General features: G+C 39.0%; 2 protein-coding genes across 9 annotated transcripts; both read right to left on the bottom strand.

Annotated features, from left to right (window-relative positions):
* Nucleotides 1-13,329: 13,329 nt before the first annotated feature.
* LOC122317571 (mitochondrial zinc maintenance protein 1, mitochondrial) lies at nucleotides 13,330-15,787 on the bottom strand. Its single transcript, XM_043134721.1, has 2 exons — nucleotides 15,492-15,787; nucleotides 13,330-13,728 (listed from the first exon to the last, which is right to left on the bottom strand). The coding sequence occupies exons 1-2, from the start codon at nucleotides 15,730-15,732 to the stop codon at nucleotides 13,655-13,657; spliced, it is 315 nt and encodes a 104-aa protein (XP_042990655.1). The 5' UTR covers nucleotides 15,733-15,787; the 3' UTR covers nucleotides 13,330-13,654.
* Nucleotides 15,788-16,401: 614 nt separating this feature from the next.
* LOC122316922 lies at nucleotides 16,402-19,282 on the bottom strand. Of its 8 annotated transcripts, none has more exons than XM_043133778.1 (3): nucleotides 18,354-19,282; nucleotides 17,248-17,366; nucleotides 16,402-16,827 (listed from the first exon to the last, which is right to left on the bottom strand). In XM_043133778.1, exons 1-2 carry the CDS (start codon nucleotides 19,075-19,077, stop codon nucleotides 17,293-17,295), a joined length of 798 nt encoding a protein of 265 aa, XP_042989712.1. In that variant the 5' UTR covers nucleotides 19,078-19,282; the 3' UTR covers nucleotides 16,402-16,827; nucleotides 17,248-17,292. The 8 variants fall into 8 exon arrangements, with proteins under 8 accessions (XP_042989712.1, XP_042989713.1, XP_042989710.1 ...); XM_043133779.1 differs by having other exon boundaries at nucleotides 16,402-16,824; XM_043133776.1 differs by having other exon boundaries at nucleotides 18,339-19,280.
* Nucleotides 19,283-19,765: the final 483 nt, after the last annotated feature.

The following is a 19,765-nucleotide window of genomic DNA, read 5'->3' as shown; positions in this document are numbered from 1 at the left end:
CCAACATGGATTTCTGGCCAAGTGTCCTTTTTCTCATCTTTCCTTTTAACTTTTAAGATGTGTATCATTTTATTTTCATGTTCTGCTAAGGACTAAGGGGAGATCAAAAAAGCAAAAAGAAAAGGTAAGGCAATCAAGCTACAATAGATGAAGAAAAAGACACGAACATCCTCTTTAAATTAAAACAGCTTTAGTTGATTGTATTGTATTGAATTTTGTTCTTTTTTGTTTATCGGTAATTATGTTCTGATTTTATACTTGTTTTAATTCCTTCAACGGGAGCAATGGTTTGATGACACATTAGAGGATGGCTTTGAATTTCCAAATTTCTTTCTGAGGTCAACTGTGGTCTTTGTTCATCCTCTTTGATTTGCATCAATACATGAAAAAACCAATTAGAAGATTAAGAAGGAAAACAAAGACTGTTAGCCAGATAAGCCAAAGTTCAAACATCTCAGAAGATAATTCACAACAGGATCAGGAGTTATCTCATATACTAGCAACAACCCAAAGCCTATCCTCTGCAACAACTCTGTCTGTAATACTTCCTAATATATAGGGATTTTTATACTGTATATATCCGCTATTAGAATTCAAAGTACGAAATTCTCTCATTGTAAATCTATATAAACACATCAATACATACGGCTATGGCATGCAAGCCAGCCTATTCTTTTTATATTTACATGGTATTAGAGACCTTTGCTCACACAAATCCCAATCCTTCTTCTTCCCATTCAATGGCTTCTTCAAATTCCGCTGCTGTTTTCATTGCTCCAAACCTCTACCAATTTGTTTCAGCCAAACTAGATGGGTCGAACTATCTAATCTCGTTGTCTCAAATGGTCCCCATTATAAAGAGCAATGATCTGATGGGTTTCGTGGATGATTCCGAGCCGTGCCCATCACAATTTCTCCTTGATGATAAAGGGAAATTTACTACTGAAATCAATCCCTAGTACATTTTTTGGCACAAAAAGGATCAATTTGTGCTAGGATGGATTAATGCCACTCTGTCTAACAAAGTAGCTCCCTCAGTTTTTGGCATCACTTCTGCCAAACCTGCTTGGAATACATTGGAAAGGAAATTTGCCTCCAAATCCCGATCTCGTGTTAGCCATCTCAAATGCATACTACAAGCCTTATCTCAAGGCTCACGTAGTTGTTCTACTTACCTTGATGAAGACAAGGAAATATCAGCTGAGTTAAGTGCTGCTGGTAAAATCATTGATGATGACGATATAATTACCTATGGCACTCATGGCCTAAATCCTATCTATCTACCATTCATGACCTCACTTTCTCTAGCCACCCAAGATCACACCCTATCCTTCGATGATTTCCAAACCGAACTCCTGTCCAATGAACTACTTTTGGACTCACAATACAAATCAATTTCTCCTTATGCAAATAATTTTGCCTTATTTGCACCCAAACCTAATCCACAACCATTTAACCGAAAGCCAAAGTATTCTCCCAGGCCTAACCAATCTTCAGCCTCTGGCCATCAACCCTCACATTTTAATTCCAACCGCAGCAAACCACCATCCAATACAGGTCCATCCCAGCACACATACACATCTCCCAAACCTCCCCAACACCTCTCCTCATTCTCCTTGCCAAATTTGTGGACGATCCAGTCATAGAGCACTTGATTGCTTTCATCGCATGGACTATGCCTATTAAGGGAGACATCTTCCAGCCCAACTAGTAGCAATGGTGGCTCACACCAATTCTGATCATGAGAATGAAACATGGTTTGCAGATAGTGGAGTAAATCAACACATCACCAGCACTCTTGAGCAACTTACTCTCTCACAACCATACACAGGTCAAGAGCATGGCATGTAGCAGTTGGCAATGGTCAAGGTTTAAATATTGCACATATTGGTAATGCAACATTTCATATGCCTACTCATCAGTTTCAACTCAACCGTGTCTTACACTGCCCAAATGCCTTTGCTAACCTTCTTTCCATTAATCAATTTTGCATAGATAACAACTGCTTCTTCATTTTAACCGAATCTCATTTTTTTGTGAAGGACACACTGACAGGGAAGACACTACTCGAAGGCAGGAGTGAAGGTGGTCTATATCCATTTCCTATGCAATTAATATCTCTCAAGAAACTATGTGCCTTAGCTGCTGTGGCAGGAGTGAAAGCACCACTTGCCATTTGGCACTCTAGACTAGGCCATGCATCTATCTCAATTGTATCCCAATTATTGAATAAATATAAGTTACCTGTTCAAGGTTCATCTAGTAAAATGGAGTTTTATGATTCATGTAAACTCAGCAAAGGGAAACAGCTTCCTTTCTCCACATCAAGTTGTGCCTCTCATTTTCCCTTAGAATTAATTCACTCAGACGTATGGACTTGCTCTACTAAATCTCTTAGTGGTTGCAAATACTATGTGATCTTCATTGATGATTACTCTAGATTCACTTGGCTTTATCCTCTGCACAATAAATCAGATGTTTATGCATGCTTTGTTAAATTCAAAGTATTGGTTGAAAATTAATTCTCTTGCAAAATAAAACAATTTCAATCCGATGGTGGAAGGGAATACACCTCACGTCAATTTCAATCCTATCTCATAAACAATGGCATCCTTCGTCGCATCTCTTGTCCCCATACACCCCAACAAAATGGGGTGTCCAAACGTAAACACCACCATATTGTAGAAATGGGATTGTCTCTCTTAGCCGAGTCTCACTTGCCATCAACTTTTTGGGTAGATGCTTTTCTAACGTCAATCTTTCACATCAATCGCCTCCCCACTCCAATTCTAGAACATCAAAGTCCATACCACATACTCTATGGGAAACTACCTGATTATACTCAACTTTGCACATTTGGTTGTGCATGCTTCCCTCTCCTTCGACCTTACAACTCAAACAAATTAATGTTCCGTTCTAAACGTTGCATTTTTTTGGGTCATAGTGCGAATCACCTAGGGTACAGATGCATGGATCCTGTCACTCAAAAATTTTTTATCTCCATTCATGTTGTATTTGATGAGAGCTCACTTCCTACTAATAATGGATTGCAACCACTTGCACCTCTACACGTGGTCTCTTCCCCTGGTATGCTCTTTTCTCCTCCCTCATTTTCCATTACTACACACTCTAATACATCCATTCCTCAAAGCCAACTTTCCACCACCTCAGCTTCTTATCCAGATATGAATTTTCTTGACACATCTCCACCTTCACCCGAACCAATCTCCTCACCCATAACTCCAGATCCTCCTTCCACTCTATCACATCCCTCAGGTCACTCTCCCATTGCACCAAATATTCCTATTCTGATGCCCCTATACCATCCCATCATATGCTCACACAATCCAAAACAAGTTCTTTAAAACCCAGAAATTTCTCCGACTATCGTCTCTATTCTACCAAATACCCACTACATGCATTATCTAGTGTTGCAGTTCCCCTTGAACCCTGTTCTTATCGACAAGCTGCTCTCTTACTTGAATGGTTTGCTGTTATGAAGGAAGAATATGATGCTCTTATGGCTAACCATACATGGACACTCTGTCCCCAGCCCACAAACCACAATGTAGTTGGCAACAAGTGAGTCTATAAGACCAAACAAACCTCAACAGGTGAGGTAGAACGCCTTAAGGCTCGATTAGTTGCACTGGGATATAATCAAGAGGAAGGGGTTGATTTCACAGAAACTTTTAGCCCAGTGATCAAATCTGCCATGGTTCGAGTAGTTCTCTCACTTGCATTACCGTTTGATTGGGCCATTACACAACTCGATGTCTCTAATGCCTTTCTTCATGGCATTCTTGTAGAGGAGGTGTTCATGGAACAACCTAAGGGGTTTATTGATTCCAAATATCCGGACTATGTGTGCAAACTACATAAATCCCTCTATGGGCTTAAACAGGCACCAAGAGCGTGGTTAATGCATTTGTCAACTACTCTTCTTGAGCTTGGATTTATCTCATCTCCCGTAGATTCCTCATTGTTTTTCTATCATGATGGCCACTCTCATATTTTTATTCTCATCTATGTTGACGACATTCTTGTAACTGGCACAGACTCCTCGATGATTCAATCCCTTATTCACAAACTGCAAGCTGATTTCAAGGTGAAGAATCATGGTCCCCTTGGTTATTTTCTCGATATTCAAGCTACACGAGATTCTACTGGACTTCACCTTCGACAGTCCAAGTATATCTCAGATATGCTTCATTGCACAAAGATGGCAGGTGCTAAACCTACCCCATCCCTTTGCACCATGGGGCAAAAACTATCTTCCCATGCAGGTGAGCCACTCACAATGGCTCAAATCACAAAGTATCGCCAAACAGTAGGGTCACTTTAGTATTGTACATTGACCTGGCCTGACATTGCATTTTCTGTGAACCAACTCTGCCAACATATGCATAATCCTAACTCCTCCCATTGGACTGCAGCAAAATGAGTGCTCCGATACTTAAAGGGCACAGTTGATATCGGCTTATGATACACTAAAGGTAACTGTCATCTTCAGGCATTCTGTGACGTGGACTGGGCTGGCAATCCTGATGATCGTCGCTCCACGACGGGCTATGCAATTTTTCTTGGTTCATCTCTTATTTTCTGGTCTACTAAGAAGCAATTGATGGTTGCTAAGTCCAATACCGAAGCTGAATATCGGGCCTTGGCAATGGTTACAGCTAAACTTTATTGGGTCTGCATATTACCATTCCAATTATCCCTACTATCTGGTGTGATAATAGTGGTGCAATTGCACTTGCCTCCAACCCTATTTTCCACGCTCGAACGAAACATATCGAAGTTGACTTTCACTTAATCCATGAGAAAATCGCAAACAAAGATGTCTCCTTACAATTTATTGCTTCATTTAATCAGTTGGCTAATGTGTTCACTAAAGGACTGAGTTCTGTGTGCTTCTGTATGCTACGATCCAAGCTTCTGGTGACAACTCTCCCCATTCACTTGCGGGGGGATGTTAGACAGATAAGCCAAAGTTCAAACATCTCAAAAGATAATTCACAACAAGATCAGGAGTTATCTCATATACCAGCAATAACCCAAAGCCTATCCTCGGCAACAACTCCGTCTGTTATACTTCCTAATATATAGGGATGTTTATATTGTATATATCAGCTAGTAGAATTCAAAGTACAAAATTCTCTCATTATAAATCTATATGAACACATCAATACATACGGCTATGGCATGCAAGCCAGCCTATTCTTTTTATATTTACAAAGAGAAATATAAATATCCATGTAAGACTATGTGGTGGGATCAACTACTCTTGGTTATTTATTTTGGTTTTATATTTATTTTCCTTGTGACTTAGGGCTCAGGTTATGGGTCAGAAAGTGAAGTAGATGATGAAGTAGTGACTATGACTCTGCAAAAAGTGATGTCTAGCTTCGAGAGATTGGACCCAGCATGACGCTTCAACTCATCAAGATTGAGGAGGGATTGTGTTCTGGTGGAATCATCTTCAGCGAATATGGTACGTTTTCTCTCGTATGACATTATTTTCCTTCTCCTTTAGCAAGAAGATCATTTATATGGTTGAAAGAAACATGATAACACAGTTGGAAAACGACGTCTATATAGGATTGACTACACAAATGCCATGGAAAGTCCTTGTGCTTGTCTTCTACAACCTTATCTTGCCATTCCACCACCAATCATTTTCTGCAAAGTTGGTGATATGCTCTCATTCATGTTGGATACAATTATTGTGTAATTTGACTTGTAATTTAATACTTCTCGAGGCTTGCTATCTGTATATTACTGCTCTCATCTCTCTCCAATTTGCATATTGTTTTTCCCTTTAAACCTTATCATCCTATATAATCACCCTGGACTTCAGATACTTGGCACCTTATGATCTTTGTCGGAGGCTCTCCCTTGTTCTGTTTTACCTGTTTCTTCTCCATATTAGTGTTATACTTCTTTGACCATATGAATATGTCATTCTTCCGTTATTTTTTTATCATTTATTATTTTAAGACTTCTGCCATATATCACTTCCTCTGTTCCTTGCCCTTGGCTAAAAATTTATATTCTACTAGATCTCTTGTCAGAAGCTTGCATTTATTCTACCCCTCTTATTCTCAAGAAGTGGTGATGTCAAGAAAAAGCAAGACAATGAAGATGATCCTAAAGACCAGGAAGACAAGGATGAAGAAGATCAGGAAGATATTGTCCAAGATGAAGAGGAAGATGAAGATGTTGAATGGCTACTGGCCAAGTTGGCAACTGAAGTGGAAATTCTTGTTGGCATTTGAAGGGAATTTATGTATCTATATCGATCGGGAAACACTTTAAAGAGTTACTACTCATCTACTCATCGGAGAGAGGGATGTCTCCTTTGTGTTGTTGCCCACTATCTTAAATATCATGTTAATGTTATGTTGTAGTAGAAAGAAAGGAAAAAAAAAAAGAGAGAGAGAGTCTTTTCCATCTCTCTAGATGAGTTCTCCATCTCAATAAAGTGAGCCAAGCCCCTCTTAGTAGTTCTTTCCATCAGTTTCCAAAAAAGTGCTAAAGTTATTATCCAAATCCCACCTCAAAGATTTTCTTTTGAGGAAACAACCAAAACTCCATCAACTACAACCACCCAGTCAACCCATCCATCCAGAACCTGTCCCACACTCTCAAAGATCCAAAGTACGAAACTACCAGAAAATGACTGCAAACCAAGAAGACATTGATAGTCTCATTTCTCAAGCTAAAGCCTTATCCTGGGATGATCTGCAACTGGAACCAGAGCCCAACATAGCAACACTCTACTCAAATCTGACCCTAATTGGTAAGCTATTATCCTCCAAGCCACTCAACATAAACACTTTTCATGCTTTGATAAAAGCTGTCTGGAGCTTTGTCCTAGGCCTTCTGATTGAGGACATAGAAATAAATACTTTTCTATTTAAGTTCCCAACTCAGCAAAACAAAGACAGAATCTTAGCACATAGGCCATGGAATTTCAAGGGATTTCACATGGTTTTAAAGGAATGGCCACCGGGTCTGAGCATCCAAGAAGTAAGTCTAAAAACCTCTATTTTCTAGGTGCAAGTCCACGGACTTCCTCTTGAGATGCTTACGAATCTAAATGCTGAAAGAATTGGTAATGTTCTTGGAAATTTACTGGAAGTTGATAGAGCCTCAATATTTGGAGTAGCTTTGAGAAGATATCTGCGTATAAGAGTAGAGATTAACATAGAGAAGCCTCTTCCTGATGGTTTTGACCTCAACAGACCAAGCCGTATACCAAAAAAAATTCTACTCAAATACGAAAGACTTTCTGACTTTTGCTATTGTTGTGGTCATCTGGGGCACGTAGCTCAAGCATGTCCTTTGCATGCATGCACACCAGAGAACTCAAGCTTCGGGCCTTGGATACGTGCTGAGAGTTCAAACTACAGGAGGGTACCCATGTTGATACCGCAACCAGTGGAAGGAATACCACCCTTGTTGATACCACAACCAGCAATTGTTGAGCCAACGATGGTGCAAGTTGCTGCACACCAGCCTGAGGAGCACAACCCAAATAGTAGAGCAAAACAATGGGAAATTCATAGTTTCAGGGGTAACACTAAAACAACTCATACCAGAGGTGCACTACCACCAGTCCGAATAAGAGAACCTATAGTGAATAGCTTGCAAGCAAGGGCAACCATGGAAAAAAACCTTTTTCAGCAAAGAAAAAGGGAAGATGTTTGTCAACAAAGTCAACTGCTACTCCAAGCTTGAAAATAGCGGAAATGCCATAAATATCTTCACTGGAATCTCAAATACAAATTCCTGGACCCATGTATCTGGAAGCAACAAATTGATGGTTGATGAAAGCAAACAAAAGGCAAAGGAGGAAGAAGGTGAACAATGGGTAAAAAAATCTTCAAACCCATTAATGCCTACCAGCCCAATATTAATTTCGCCTGACAACCAATCTTTCTTGAGCAACCCAATATTAACCCACGGATTTTCTGGCCCTCAGCAATTAAGCAGGAAAAGTCAGTACACTCAGGAGAACACTTCTATCAACAGGTTAAACTTATTCTCTTCAAGTGGCCCACAAACTCTGTTAAGGTCCAATAAGCCTGTACCAAGCTCAGCATATGTGCAGAAGCCGAATGACTCACATACTCAATGGACCTCAGTGTACAATCAAATTCTGAAGTCTTTTGATATTCTCAATGGTCCCAATTTCGGAACACATCCAAACCCAGTCAACAAGTCAACCATCGAGAAACCAGGCCCACTGATTGAATCAATTAACATCCAGCAGAATCCAACAAAAGCAAGTCAAAAGCAAAAACTGAAAGATGACTCTAACATCAACCCGAACACATCACTGAAGACAAATCTAAATTTTCCACTTCCTGAATCGACGAAACCCCTAGAAGAAGTAAAAGCTCCCCTAAAACAAGCATCAATCCTGCAGTCTTCTTCTACTCAAAGCAAAACCGAGAACCAACCCATCCCTATTCCCTATACTACCATTAAAACCTGCCAATCTACCCAACCTACCCTGAAACCAATGCCATCCCCTGTACCGAAAACATCTCTAAACCTCAAAAATAACAAGCACTCATTGGAAACTAATGGCAGAACAAAAAAGAGAGGTCTGGAGCACACTGAAAACAAGATTCCTCCAAAGAAAAGAGCTGCTGCCCAACATTCCATAGTCACAAGTTACAAAGCACATGAAATTACTGGTGATATAGAGGAGGCAGACAAAACACTAGCAGAGATTGTGAAAGAGAGTGGAGTGAAAAAAGAGATTAAAAAGGAAAAGCTGGAGCTGAAACTAAAAGACAACTCCTCACAGCACAACCAGGCGGGTAACTATTTTCTTTCTCACTAGACAGAAAATTTAGAGATAGAAGTGGCTGAGGTGGCGGGCCCTAACTTGCCACCGCCCTTGATATGAGGATCTTGGCATGGAATTGTAGAGGCATTGCCCGGCCTCTGGCAATGCGTGGACTGAGGACACAAATCAAGACTCACCTCCCTGATTTAATTTTCCTTTCGGAAACTCCACTTTCGGATAATAAAATTGTTGGTGTTGTGAATAGCCTAGGCTTTAACTTGTTTTTGCATAGCCCTCCCTCAAGGAAATGGGGTGGTTTATTATGTATGTGGCAAGCTAGAGTCGATGTTGAACCTATTACTGTTAATAATAATGTCATGGCACTTTTAGTGTACTCGAATCCAGTTTATATGCCTTGGTTACTCTTATTAGTTTATTGTCCAGCTCAACTTCAAGAAAAACATAATTTCTGGACTCATGTTAATAACTTAGCTTCTGCTTTTCCAGGACCCATATTAGTTTTAGGGGACTTCAATTCTATAACAAATCAATCAGAGAAATATGGTGGTAGGATCTTTGCCTCTTCCTCAAACCCCTCAGGATTAACTCAATTCATGAATCAACAAGGATTAGGGGACCTAGGATTTGAAGGTTCTAAGTTTACTTGGTCTAACAAAAGATTTGGTAGAGGTCACATAAGGGAGAGATTAGATCGAGAAATTGCAAATTCAAATTGGGCTCTTCTTTTCCCGGACACAAAAGTAAAACACCTGCCTATACATTCTTCGGATCATGCCCCCCTTCTTCTAGATACAACAGCCTCCAAAAAAAAATTCATTCCTTTAAATTTGAGGAATTCTGGGCTCGTGATCCAATCTATTTCAATGTAATCAAAGAAAGCTGGGAAAACACTTTTATAGGCTCCCCCTCATTCATTCTCTCTCAAAAGCTCAAAGCTGTGAAAAAAACACTAAAATCTTGGAACAAACAGAGCTTTGGACACATTCAAACCTCTATAAAGCAAATAACCCAACATTTAACTCAGGTTCAATGTGAAGAACCCTCTGATTTAAATCTGCAACTAGAGGATCATTTGAAAAGTTCTCTTTCGGAACAATTGAAGCGTGAGGAAATTCTCTGGAGACAAAAATCTAGAATTCAATGGCTAACAACCACTGAAATACCAAATTTTTCCACATGTCTTCCACTATGCGTAGAAGAAGAAATAATATTTCTTGTCTTAAGAATTCTTCCAATCAGTGGATTGATGATCACTATGCTGTAAAGAACATGTTTGTAGATCAATTTAGTCATATCTTCCAAACATCCTCTCCTATGTTCCCGCACGACCTTGAAAATTTGTTCCCAGAAAAAATCTCATCGGATGATAATGCCTTCCTTTGTACTATTCCCTCTGAAGAAGAAATTGTGGAAACCATAAAGCAAACTCCCTCTTCTAAATCTCCAGGGCCTGATGGGTTCACTGGTTTCTTCTATAAACACTACTGGGAGATTATCAAGGAGGATTTTATAAGAGCAATAAAATTCTTTTTTGAAAATGGTCAATTTTTGCAAGAAATGAATCACACACATAGTGTATTAATTCCTAAAACTAATTCTCCTATTAATGTTCAACATTATAGGCCAATTAGTCTTTCAAATGTGTGTTATAAAATTATTGCAAAAATTATAGCAAATAGGCTGAAAAAGGTCCTCAATCTTTTCATCTCTCCCTATCAATCTACTTTTATTCCCGGAAAAATCATTCAGGAAAGCACAATAGTGGCACAAGAGCTTTTTCATTCCATGAAAAAAACCAGGAAAAAAAAAAAGGATTGATGGCCTTTAAAATTGACATGGAAAAAGCTTTTGATTTTATGGAGTGGGAGTTCCTTTTAAATATTCTAAAATGCCTAGGTTTTCAGCAAAAGTGGATCAACTGGATAAAAACTTGTATCACTACGGTCTCCTTTTCTGTGCTCATTAATGGTGTGCCCCAAGGTCACATTACTCCTTCTAGAGGCCTCAGACAAGGCGACCCTCTCTCTCCATTCCTTTTCATCATTGGTAGTGAAGTCCTCTCTAGGCTTATAAATAGAGAAGAAAGCTTGGGCAATATTTGTGGGATTAAAATGGGAAGGAATGGTCCTTCTATAACTCATCTGCTCTTTGCGGATGATCTCATTTTATTCGGCTCCGCTTCTGTTAACAATGCTCAATCCTTTTTCGGGTGCCTTGAAAAATATTCAGCTTGGTATGGCCAAAGGATTAACAAAGCTAAATCTTCCATCCACTTCAGCAAATTCACTCCTCTCAATTCTATCAGAAATATTAGATCGATACTTGACTTTAAGTTTGCTCCAAACAACCTCAAGTATCTTGGTCTTCATTTAAATTTGGACAGAACCAACAAAAGCCTTTATGAAGACATTCAAAACAAGATTCAAGGTAGACTAGCAGGTTGGAAAGCAAAACTTTTGTCACAAGCTGGCAGAACAACTTTGATTAAATCAGTAGCTAGTTCTATACCAACTTACATGATGTCTAGTTTCCTCATTCCAAAGAGAGTTGCTTCGAATCTTGATAAAGCCTTTATGAGGTTTTGGTGGGGTTTTGACCCTAAAAAAACCCATAATTTCACTCCAAAATCTTAGAAATCTATTTGTAAACCAAAATCCATGGGTGGACTTGGAATAAGACTCATCTCACATTTCAATAAAGCCCTATTGAGTAAACTTGGTTGGTCTATACTCAGCAATGACTCTTATCTCTGGAAAAATGTTCTTACCCACAAATACTTGAAAAATTCTTCTTGGTTTGATGTCTCCATCAAGTGCAGTGACTCAAAAGTTTCGAAAAGTGTGATTAAACAAAGAGATTTCCTGGCAACAAGCTTCTGTCATCAAATCAACAATGGAACAAATACAAATGTTTGGTATGACCCTTGGATCCCCTCTCTTTCACCGGCCCTTCCTATTCCCTCTTCCAGTGATATTATCATAGACCCCGATCTAAAAGGTTTCTGAATTAATTTTAGAAGAGCCTAGAAGATGGAACACCATCTTGCTACAAGCTCTATTCTCTGCCCACACTGTTAGAGAAATTTCCAAAATTCCTTTAAGTCAATACAATTTTCAAAATCTGAGAGATAATATTAAATGGATCCATCATTCTAGTGGAAATTTCTCTGTTAAATCAGCCTACGCAACCATTATTTCTACTTCCCACAATTTTGAGACAGGTCACTCCTCTCTTACCTGGAAAAAACTTTGGTCTATCCGTATTCAAGACCGTCTCAAACTTTTCCTTTGGAAAGTGTTAAATAATGTGCTACCAAATAGATCTAGGCTAAAACAGTGCTTATCTCTTGAAAATGATCAAACCCTTTGTCCCATTTGTCAATCTGTGGAGGAAACTACTTCCCATTTATTTCTAGAATACCCATACTTTAGAATTCTTTGGAGACAGTCCCCTTGGCCTTTAAATATAGACATTGTTGGACAAGATATTACAAACTGGATCAAAGTTATCTTGGAACCAGATATCCTTCTCAACATTCATTCTCAGGATATACACCATTTCCAATTGTTTGCAATAATAGCCATGGATTGTTTGTGGTTCTATCGAAATCAACTTACTCATGGCTCAGAATCCTTTCACATTGATCAGTTTGTCAAAAATACTTTGAAAATATTTTAGGATCATAAGAATGCATGGGTCAGTAAGGTCACTCAAGATCAAGTCATTTGGGAACCCCCTGATATAGGTCAAATCTCGGTTGCTTTTGATGTAGTGGTCAGAAATTCTGGTAGTGTAGCAACTGCCGTGTGTAGGGATCATTTAGGAAAAATTCTAGGGTGAGTTACAAAATTTTCTCCTATCTGTAATCCAAATGGTGGGGAAGCAATGGCTGCTTATATTGGCATCAAAATGGTAGTAAACAAGAAATGGAAAAATATTAAAATAAAAGGTGACTCCTAGGTAATAATCTCAACTCTTCATAGCTTTCAACATGTTTCAGATTGGTCCATTGAAAATAAGACAAGAGATTCTCACTTCTTACTCAATATTTTTGAAAGGTGGAAAGCTATTAAAATACACCGGGCTCAGAACTAGTGCACGCACAACTTGGCGCAATGGGTTTCTTCAAGTAATTTATTTGGAGATATACCCCTAATCAGGTTACTAGATTGCATGCTGAACTTTCATAGTGGAAAAGATCCACCTTTTTCCTCTATGTAATTATTTGCTAATGGTAGTTGTAGTATTAGTCTGTATATTGATACTTTTCCCTGTATTTCCTGTTTAGTTTTTTATATCAATGAAAGATTCCTTCTTTCCAAGAAAATAAGAAAGAAAGAAAGAAAAACATTAATTTGGATTCAATAAAAGGATTTCGTCCTCTACCCTCGCCTTGGTCCTCGTCCCGCACCATAATCAAACCATAAACCAGAAAAGATATCCGGCAACTTTTCTTATAATATTAAACTTGTGAACTGCGAGAATGTAATTGTACTAATGCTAACTTTTGCAGAAAAGTGAAATCACCATCCAGGAATTTAATATCATGAAAATGTATAATGTGAACTACAAAACATGACCCTTGAGGCCAGAGGTTTTAAGACGATGGTTTACAACTACAAAAGTTCCTCTGCAAGACTGCAACCACCAACAGAAGCTCATTGAGAATTATTGCTTAAACAGTAGCAAAACAGGACCTATGACTGAGTCCCTCAAAGAACACCGTGGAGGAGCACTAAAGAGGAAGTAAGATACATAGTCATCAATAAAAGGCTCACATCTGAGACATATAACAGAACATGGTATTGAACTCCATTAAACCTCCTCCTCTTAGACGGTCTTAAGAATCTCTTCTGAAGGCATCTCAAGTGTCGCTCCTGCATGCTCTTTACTCGGCTTCATTTCTGAAGCAATCAATGTTGGCATGTTAAAAATGGTCAAATTCTTTTTACAAAATAACATGACAACAGATAAAATTCAAGCCGTCACAATACCTAATCGAAAGGATACAAATGGAACAATACACAATCAAACATCAAGATCCAAGTTTATAGATAATAAATCCACCCCTAATGACATTTAGAAAAGCCGGTTCCACATTTTAACATATAAATGTGCAAAATTCTAAACCATAACATTTCAAGATTTTTCTTTTTATCAACAAAAACCTTCCCTAAACATGGAGGAGCGATGATGAAATTAGAGCAGCACAGAACCAAAACCCAACACACGATTCCATGTAACATGGTATTGGTTCCTATTTTTAGGGCCATCCAAATGAATTACTGTGATGTAGGAAATTTTTTGAGCCAGTTTCCTCGCCAAAGAAATGAAATTTTGAATTAGCATGTTTCCCCCAAGTAGCTGAAAATTGATTGTTTTAAGGCTCATCCTTCTCTTTCATCATTGGTCCCTCTCGCAGAAAACACCCAAATCCACTTTTTTCCATTTATTCTCACCAGAGCTCCTTTCCTCTTCCCCCTTCCCCATGTTTATAAGTTGTTTTCAGATTCCTCGTTTGTTTCTTCTCCTCTCTAGCTTGCTCCAGCCTGATCTCGTAGCCTTCTAGTGCCAACACTCACACAACCACACCCCATGCAACTCAACAACCAACAATCTCTCTGTTCCAAGACGTATTGCCACAAAATGATCGGGGTTGTTTAACCCTGCAGCCCCATTTTTACAAGTGGCACATGAGCCTTGCACTTGGGCTTTACGCACCTGCACGTAAATGCACAACTTGGATCTCACATGCCACCACCCCCGCCACATGGATCTCACGCTGACAAAATTGCAAATGAGTGTATCTGCCATTGCCAACTTGGAGCACCTTAAGTTTATGTTACAGTTTTCCCTAACCGAAGACTGAGAAAGATGAAGCAGGTTTCTCCATCAACCAGTCCAAGAAAACAAAATGCAAAAATGTACAACTTGCCATGGTCTCCAACCTTGGAACCACAGCCCCACTAGTTGGACTGTAAAATAACTGTCATTCAAGGTAGTTCTCCCCTTGGACTTCCAAGAATCGTGGGGATGGGTGTTTTTTATAATTATATTTTGATGTGCTTTCTAGTTGTAAAGAGGTGTGTGTTGGGGATTGTCATTCACTTATGTATCTTGCTCTCTTTTATTAATGAAATGCTTGTTTAGTAAGGAAAAAAATTAATTTTCCCAGACAGTTCTAGTTTCTCAACTTCCCCAGTGGGTCCTGTGTTTAACAATTTGTCTTCAACACATGTTTTAAACCAAAGCAATATCCACAATAAGTACAAGAACATTCAGACTTATCGTATATATCCAGCCTGACACTTCGGTGCGACAGATACTTCTGAATCCAGCATTAGGTTTTGATATCAAGAGAAACGTTTTTGTCGCACCTTTTCATGATTTTCAGTATCAGCTGTGAAAACTCAGATAAATTTTGTGGTAAATGTGCAGCTTGATTTTTTTAGTAATTCTGGTTGATTCTAACTTAAAATCTGTGGTTAGGTGATTAAAATTCCAGGCTAAATGAAAACACGCAAGGCAAAAACCAATCACGCGCATACAAAGAATTTTACAAACACAAGGAATGCATACACGAAAAAAAAAAATTAAAAAAAACGTAAAACTTTCCAATTTAAGAATAATTTAAATAATGATAAAAATATTGGATAGAGAAAATTACGGAAACCGCCACGAGAGTTAAGCTTGGCCTGGACGATCATGGTGGATATGAAATGTGAGGCCTCACGTGCCTCGTCGAGGAGTCTCCGGATCTCGACCTCAGAAATCACGTGCCGGTTCTCCTCGAACTTTTTTCGGAGCTCTGCCGCGGACTCGGTAAGCATCAGAGAGTCGCCGGCGAACGTTTTGCGAGTCGCTCTCAGCAGCGCTCTGTACGCGCTCAGTGCTTCTGCTCTCGCCATCCCTCTTGCACTCGCTCCCTTTGGTACGTTAGGGAAATTCAATAAGAAATGAGCAGTGAAAAAGAGACGATGTCGTTTGAATATTTTCCGGCAGAGCGACGTCGTTTCCTTTGCATGGTAAAACAGAATTTAATTTTGAACAACCGTTTTAAAAATTATATTCTCATAAAACGTACTTAGTAGACATAATTTAATTTAAAATATTAATTTTAAAATTTGAATATTTAAATTAAATAAAATATTATTATTTAAATAATATAGAATATATTCTACACACTGATTGAAGATAGAATAACTCTTGTACAGAATATTTTGCTTGGTCAACCTGACAATATATTCAGCACCACCTCATTTTTATTTTTGAAAAATTTTATTTATTATCCCTATACTGCACATCTACTTTTATTTATCTTTTTATTTTTTTAATAAGTGTGTTATGTAAAACTGCTAAATACTATTCATTATTATTTAATATTTTATCATTACTTTTTTATTACTATTTACATATCATCTCAATACCCAAACATACATATTTATACATTGGTATTTATCATCTCTTTTAAAAATATATTAGAATTAAAATTGAAATTGTCTATTAAATTCGAATACAAAAATGAAGAAAAACAGCACCGCGACATTATATAATAAATAAAGGCAGCAAAGCACGTGTGGTATTAACCAGCTTCAAACGGGTGTGGCTCAATCACAAAACAAACTATACAACAAATAAAGCCATGGTTTTTCCGGTTTTTGCTCGTATTTTAACAATCCACATCCATAAAAGGCTTGAGCATGATACAATTGCTGATATATGCTGACAGAGTTCGGATGATATGAACATATGGGTAAAGCTGTATCCAACAGCGCCATGAAGAAGTTATTAATCACTTGCTAATTTGTGCAGCACTGGCTCCAATCTAGGAGCCAACAAACCCTGCTGATGGGAAGCAAATTGGCTCTACACAAAGGAGTTCCGCCGTTACCGCGGTGAATCCACCATTCTGCAATCATGTTTCTTCCGCCGGCATCTGTAATGGGTTTTTTGATCCGAGAATGTATTCTCGCCAACCATCTCCATTCTAGAATGTGCCTCTGCTGCAACAAAAGGGGCATATCACTGTCACAAGCTTGAATGAAACAAACCGAATGCTTTGAACAACAAAATTTCAGCTCATTGAAGCCCAGCTTTAAAGAATAATGGAGCAGCATAATGAAAAGCTACTATACAAGTGAAAATGCCCCAATAGTTCTGTTTCCACTTTCTAAAATTTTCAGTTCCTGATGCACTATTCCCCATTTTAAGAAGATTATAGTGGAAAACCTTTTCCCACTTAACTCATTCAGTGATTTGTTTTTTTTTAATTCGCTAATTAAATTTGTTCAGTAGTTTAATTGCAACAATTTACGACATGACAAGGACAAGAATACTGATGTATGAGACCAACATCCAAAGTCTATAAGGAGCAGGCAAAACACTGGAGCTAGACACAGGTGGAATGTGTCTGAAACCTTTACCGAGTCTAGAAGCTCCACATATGCCCTCTTTTCTCCGTTTAAAACTTACTTGCCTTGAAGTGATCTAATGCTCTTATTTCTCACCACATGCCCTTCCGTTAAGTCTCCAAAAAAGTCATCTTCAGGCAACAATACCATGATCAGAAAGCAACACTTGTTTATCAAAGAAATGGGAGATACAGGTCAACTCTGATTCAGATTACCACAAACTATATACAAACATTGTTTTTTGACAAGTCAAAATATATTAATATCAATAAGGGTAAACAATTACACTGGGACAACTATATACAAACATATCACAACAATGCTAACGGTACCATAATTGCTACATTATGCTTTCTTTATTCATTTCCAACAAAATCCACGTAGATAAGCCTCCGGAAACCCAATTCAAACATTGTCCCCAAACTTCCATGTCAACCTTTTATGGATGAAAGGAGCATATGAAAACTAAGATGTGAATTCACAATGTTCCAAACATTTGAAGGCTTCAATTAAGATAAACAAACGAAAAAAGTTGACCAAATACAAGAACTTCCCATGACACAAAGACAACCACCGTCGATGAAATCCCCAAATGAAAGAGAGAATTTGCAGTGGTTGACTTGCATGGTTTTCATAACATGAATTATGTACGAGTTACAAGATCATTCTTGACAGGCTTTCTGCATTCTTCTTTCATTCACAGGCTTTCATAACATTGTTTCACATTCCTCAAACACGATAGACAGCAAGAGAGCCAGAAATGATTCATGAGTAAGATTCTTCCAGAATCCCTTAAATAAGTTTTTACCAAATCCGCCATCCACTTGTATACATGAAGATACTATAGCCAACAGAACATGCATTCAGTATGCCTGAATTTCAGCAAGCCATAAGACCAAAAGGACTGGTTTTTTAGCTTACTAAACCCACTAGGGCCGCTACAGCATAGTTGGTTCAGAATGTAAGGCCTTCGGATCGATGCTACTTATAAGGAAACTAAAATGTATTTTTTTCTAGGCAGGAACCAACATATTTACCATGTATATCTAATAATGAAAATATGAAGAAAAAGAAAGACCCCAAAAAATAAATAAATAAAGTACCTCCAAATCGCTCACCCCAGAATAACAATTTTGCATCATCCTCCTCCTCATCGAGCTCGTCCCCATACCCAAATTCCGCGTCCCCGCGATATCCGGGTTCGCTACCATACCCAGACTCGTTTCCCTGAGCATCAAAACCACCAACGGGCCCAAACCCATGACCCGCAGTCTCCTTTTCCCCACTCCCTCCTCCATCCTTATCCCTCCTCGAATTCCTCGCTTCGCTCACATCGGACGCCCAATTCGCATCCCCATTCCCAAACAGCTCTCCACTCGAGTCCGTCACCGGAAGATCCGAGCACGTCCCATACGCTGCAGATGCACCCACCGAGCAGCACCGGCGGGTGATGCTCCTGTCGCTGCTCCGACCCGAAACCGATCTCGACCCTCGGCGACGTCGTTTCCTGGCGAACAATCCAAAGCTCACGCGATTGTGTTGGCCGGTGGAGATCGGCCTGTCGTCTTCGATCAGGGTGAGCTTGGACATGTCGATTGCGGCGGCGTCGACAACGGAAAAGGACGTCGCGCGGTCGGAGAGGCAGGGGCGCTTGGTGTGGACCCCATTAGCGGAGTAGTGGTGGTAGGGCTTTGAGTAAGATGGGTTTGTGGTGGTGGTGGTGGCGAGGTGGGAGTCGGAGTAGTCAAGGGCTTTGGGTTGGAACTTGAAAGGTCTCCAAGCATGGAGCTGAAATGTACACGAGTCTATGGAGGGCCGCGAATCTAGGGCTTTGTGTGACATTGGCAGGGTTTTGGGCACTTTCCCTTCTTTTTTTTTTTTTAGGGGGTGTACGTGCAGATTTTACGTCGGGGCAGGAAGACCGAGGAGGAGTTTCTTTCAGAGATATGAACTTTCTCTACGACTTTGTGAGAGGTTGGAATCGGATTGGGACAAGAGAAGGGAGACTAGTTGCGACCAGAGAAGTCTTGCAGCTGATTTTTAAGAGAGAGAGAGAGAGAGAGAGAGGGAGCGGTCACTCGCGAGTGTATGTGCAAGCACACGACACGTGTCCCGGTTGAGAGAGTACCCTGACATGTGATTCTGCTCAGTACGAAATCAGATTGTCGCTTAGTAGTGATCCAGCGAGTCGGAGTCAGCGACCGTGTCACTACTATCCATTTATTTTCTCTCTCTGATATTATTACTTTCCTTTTCTAAATATAATAAATTAATTATTTTTTTTAATTTTATAATAAAAATTATATTAAAAATTTATATTTTAATATAATTTTATTTTATTTATAACTTTTATCTCGTATTATCAATATAAGTAAACAAAACGATGCCTTAATGTTTACACGAGCAACTATAAATATGAGAGGACGCCCTACTCAATCCAAAGAAAGTTAACTGACATCGTTAAAGTCTATCCCCACTAGACAATTTCCGACAAGTTATTGTAGTCAAAAGTTTCTTTCTAGTGACAGAT

This window comes from Carya illinoinensis, chromosome 7 (genome assembly GCF_018687715.1).
Source record: "Carya illinoinensis cultivar Pawnee chromosome 7, C.illinoinensisPawnee_v1, whole genome shotgun sequence".
Lineage (NCBI taxonomy): Eukaryota > Viridiplantae > Streptophyta > Magnoliopsida > Fagales > Juglandaceae > Carya > Carya illinoinensis.
Note: the sequence above shows the minus strand (reverse complement) of the source record. Positions and strands in the feature narration are given on the sequence as shown.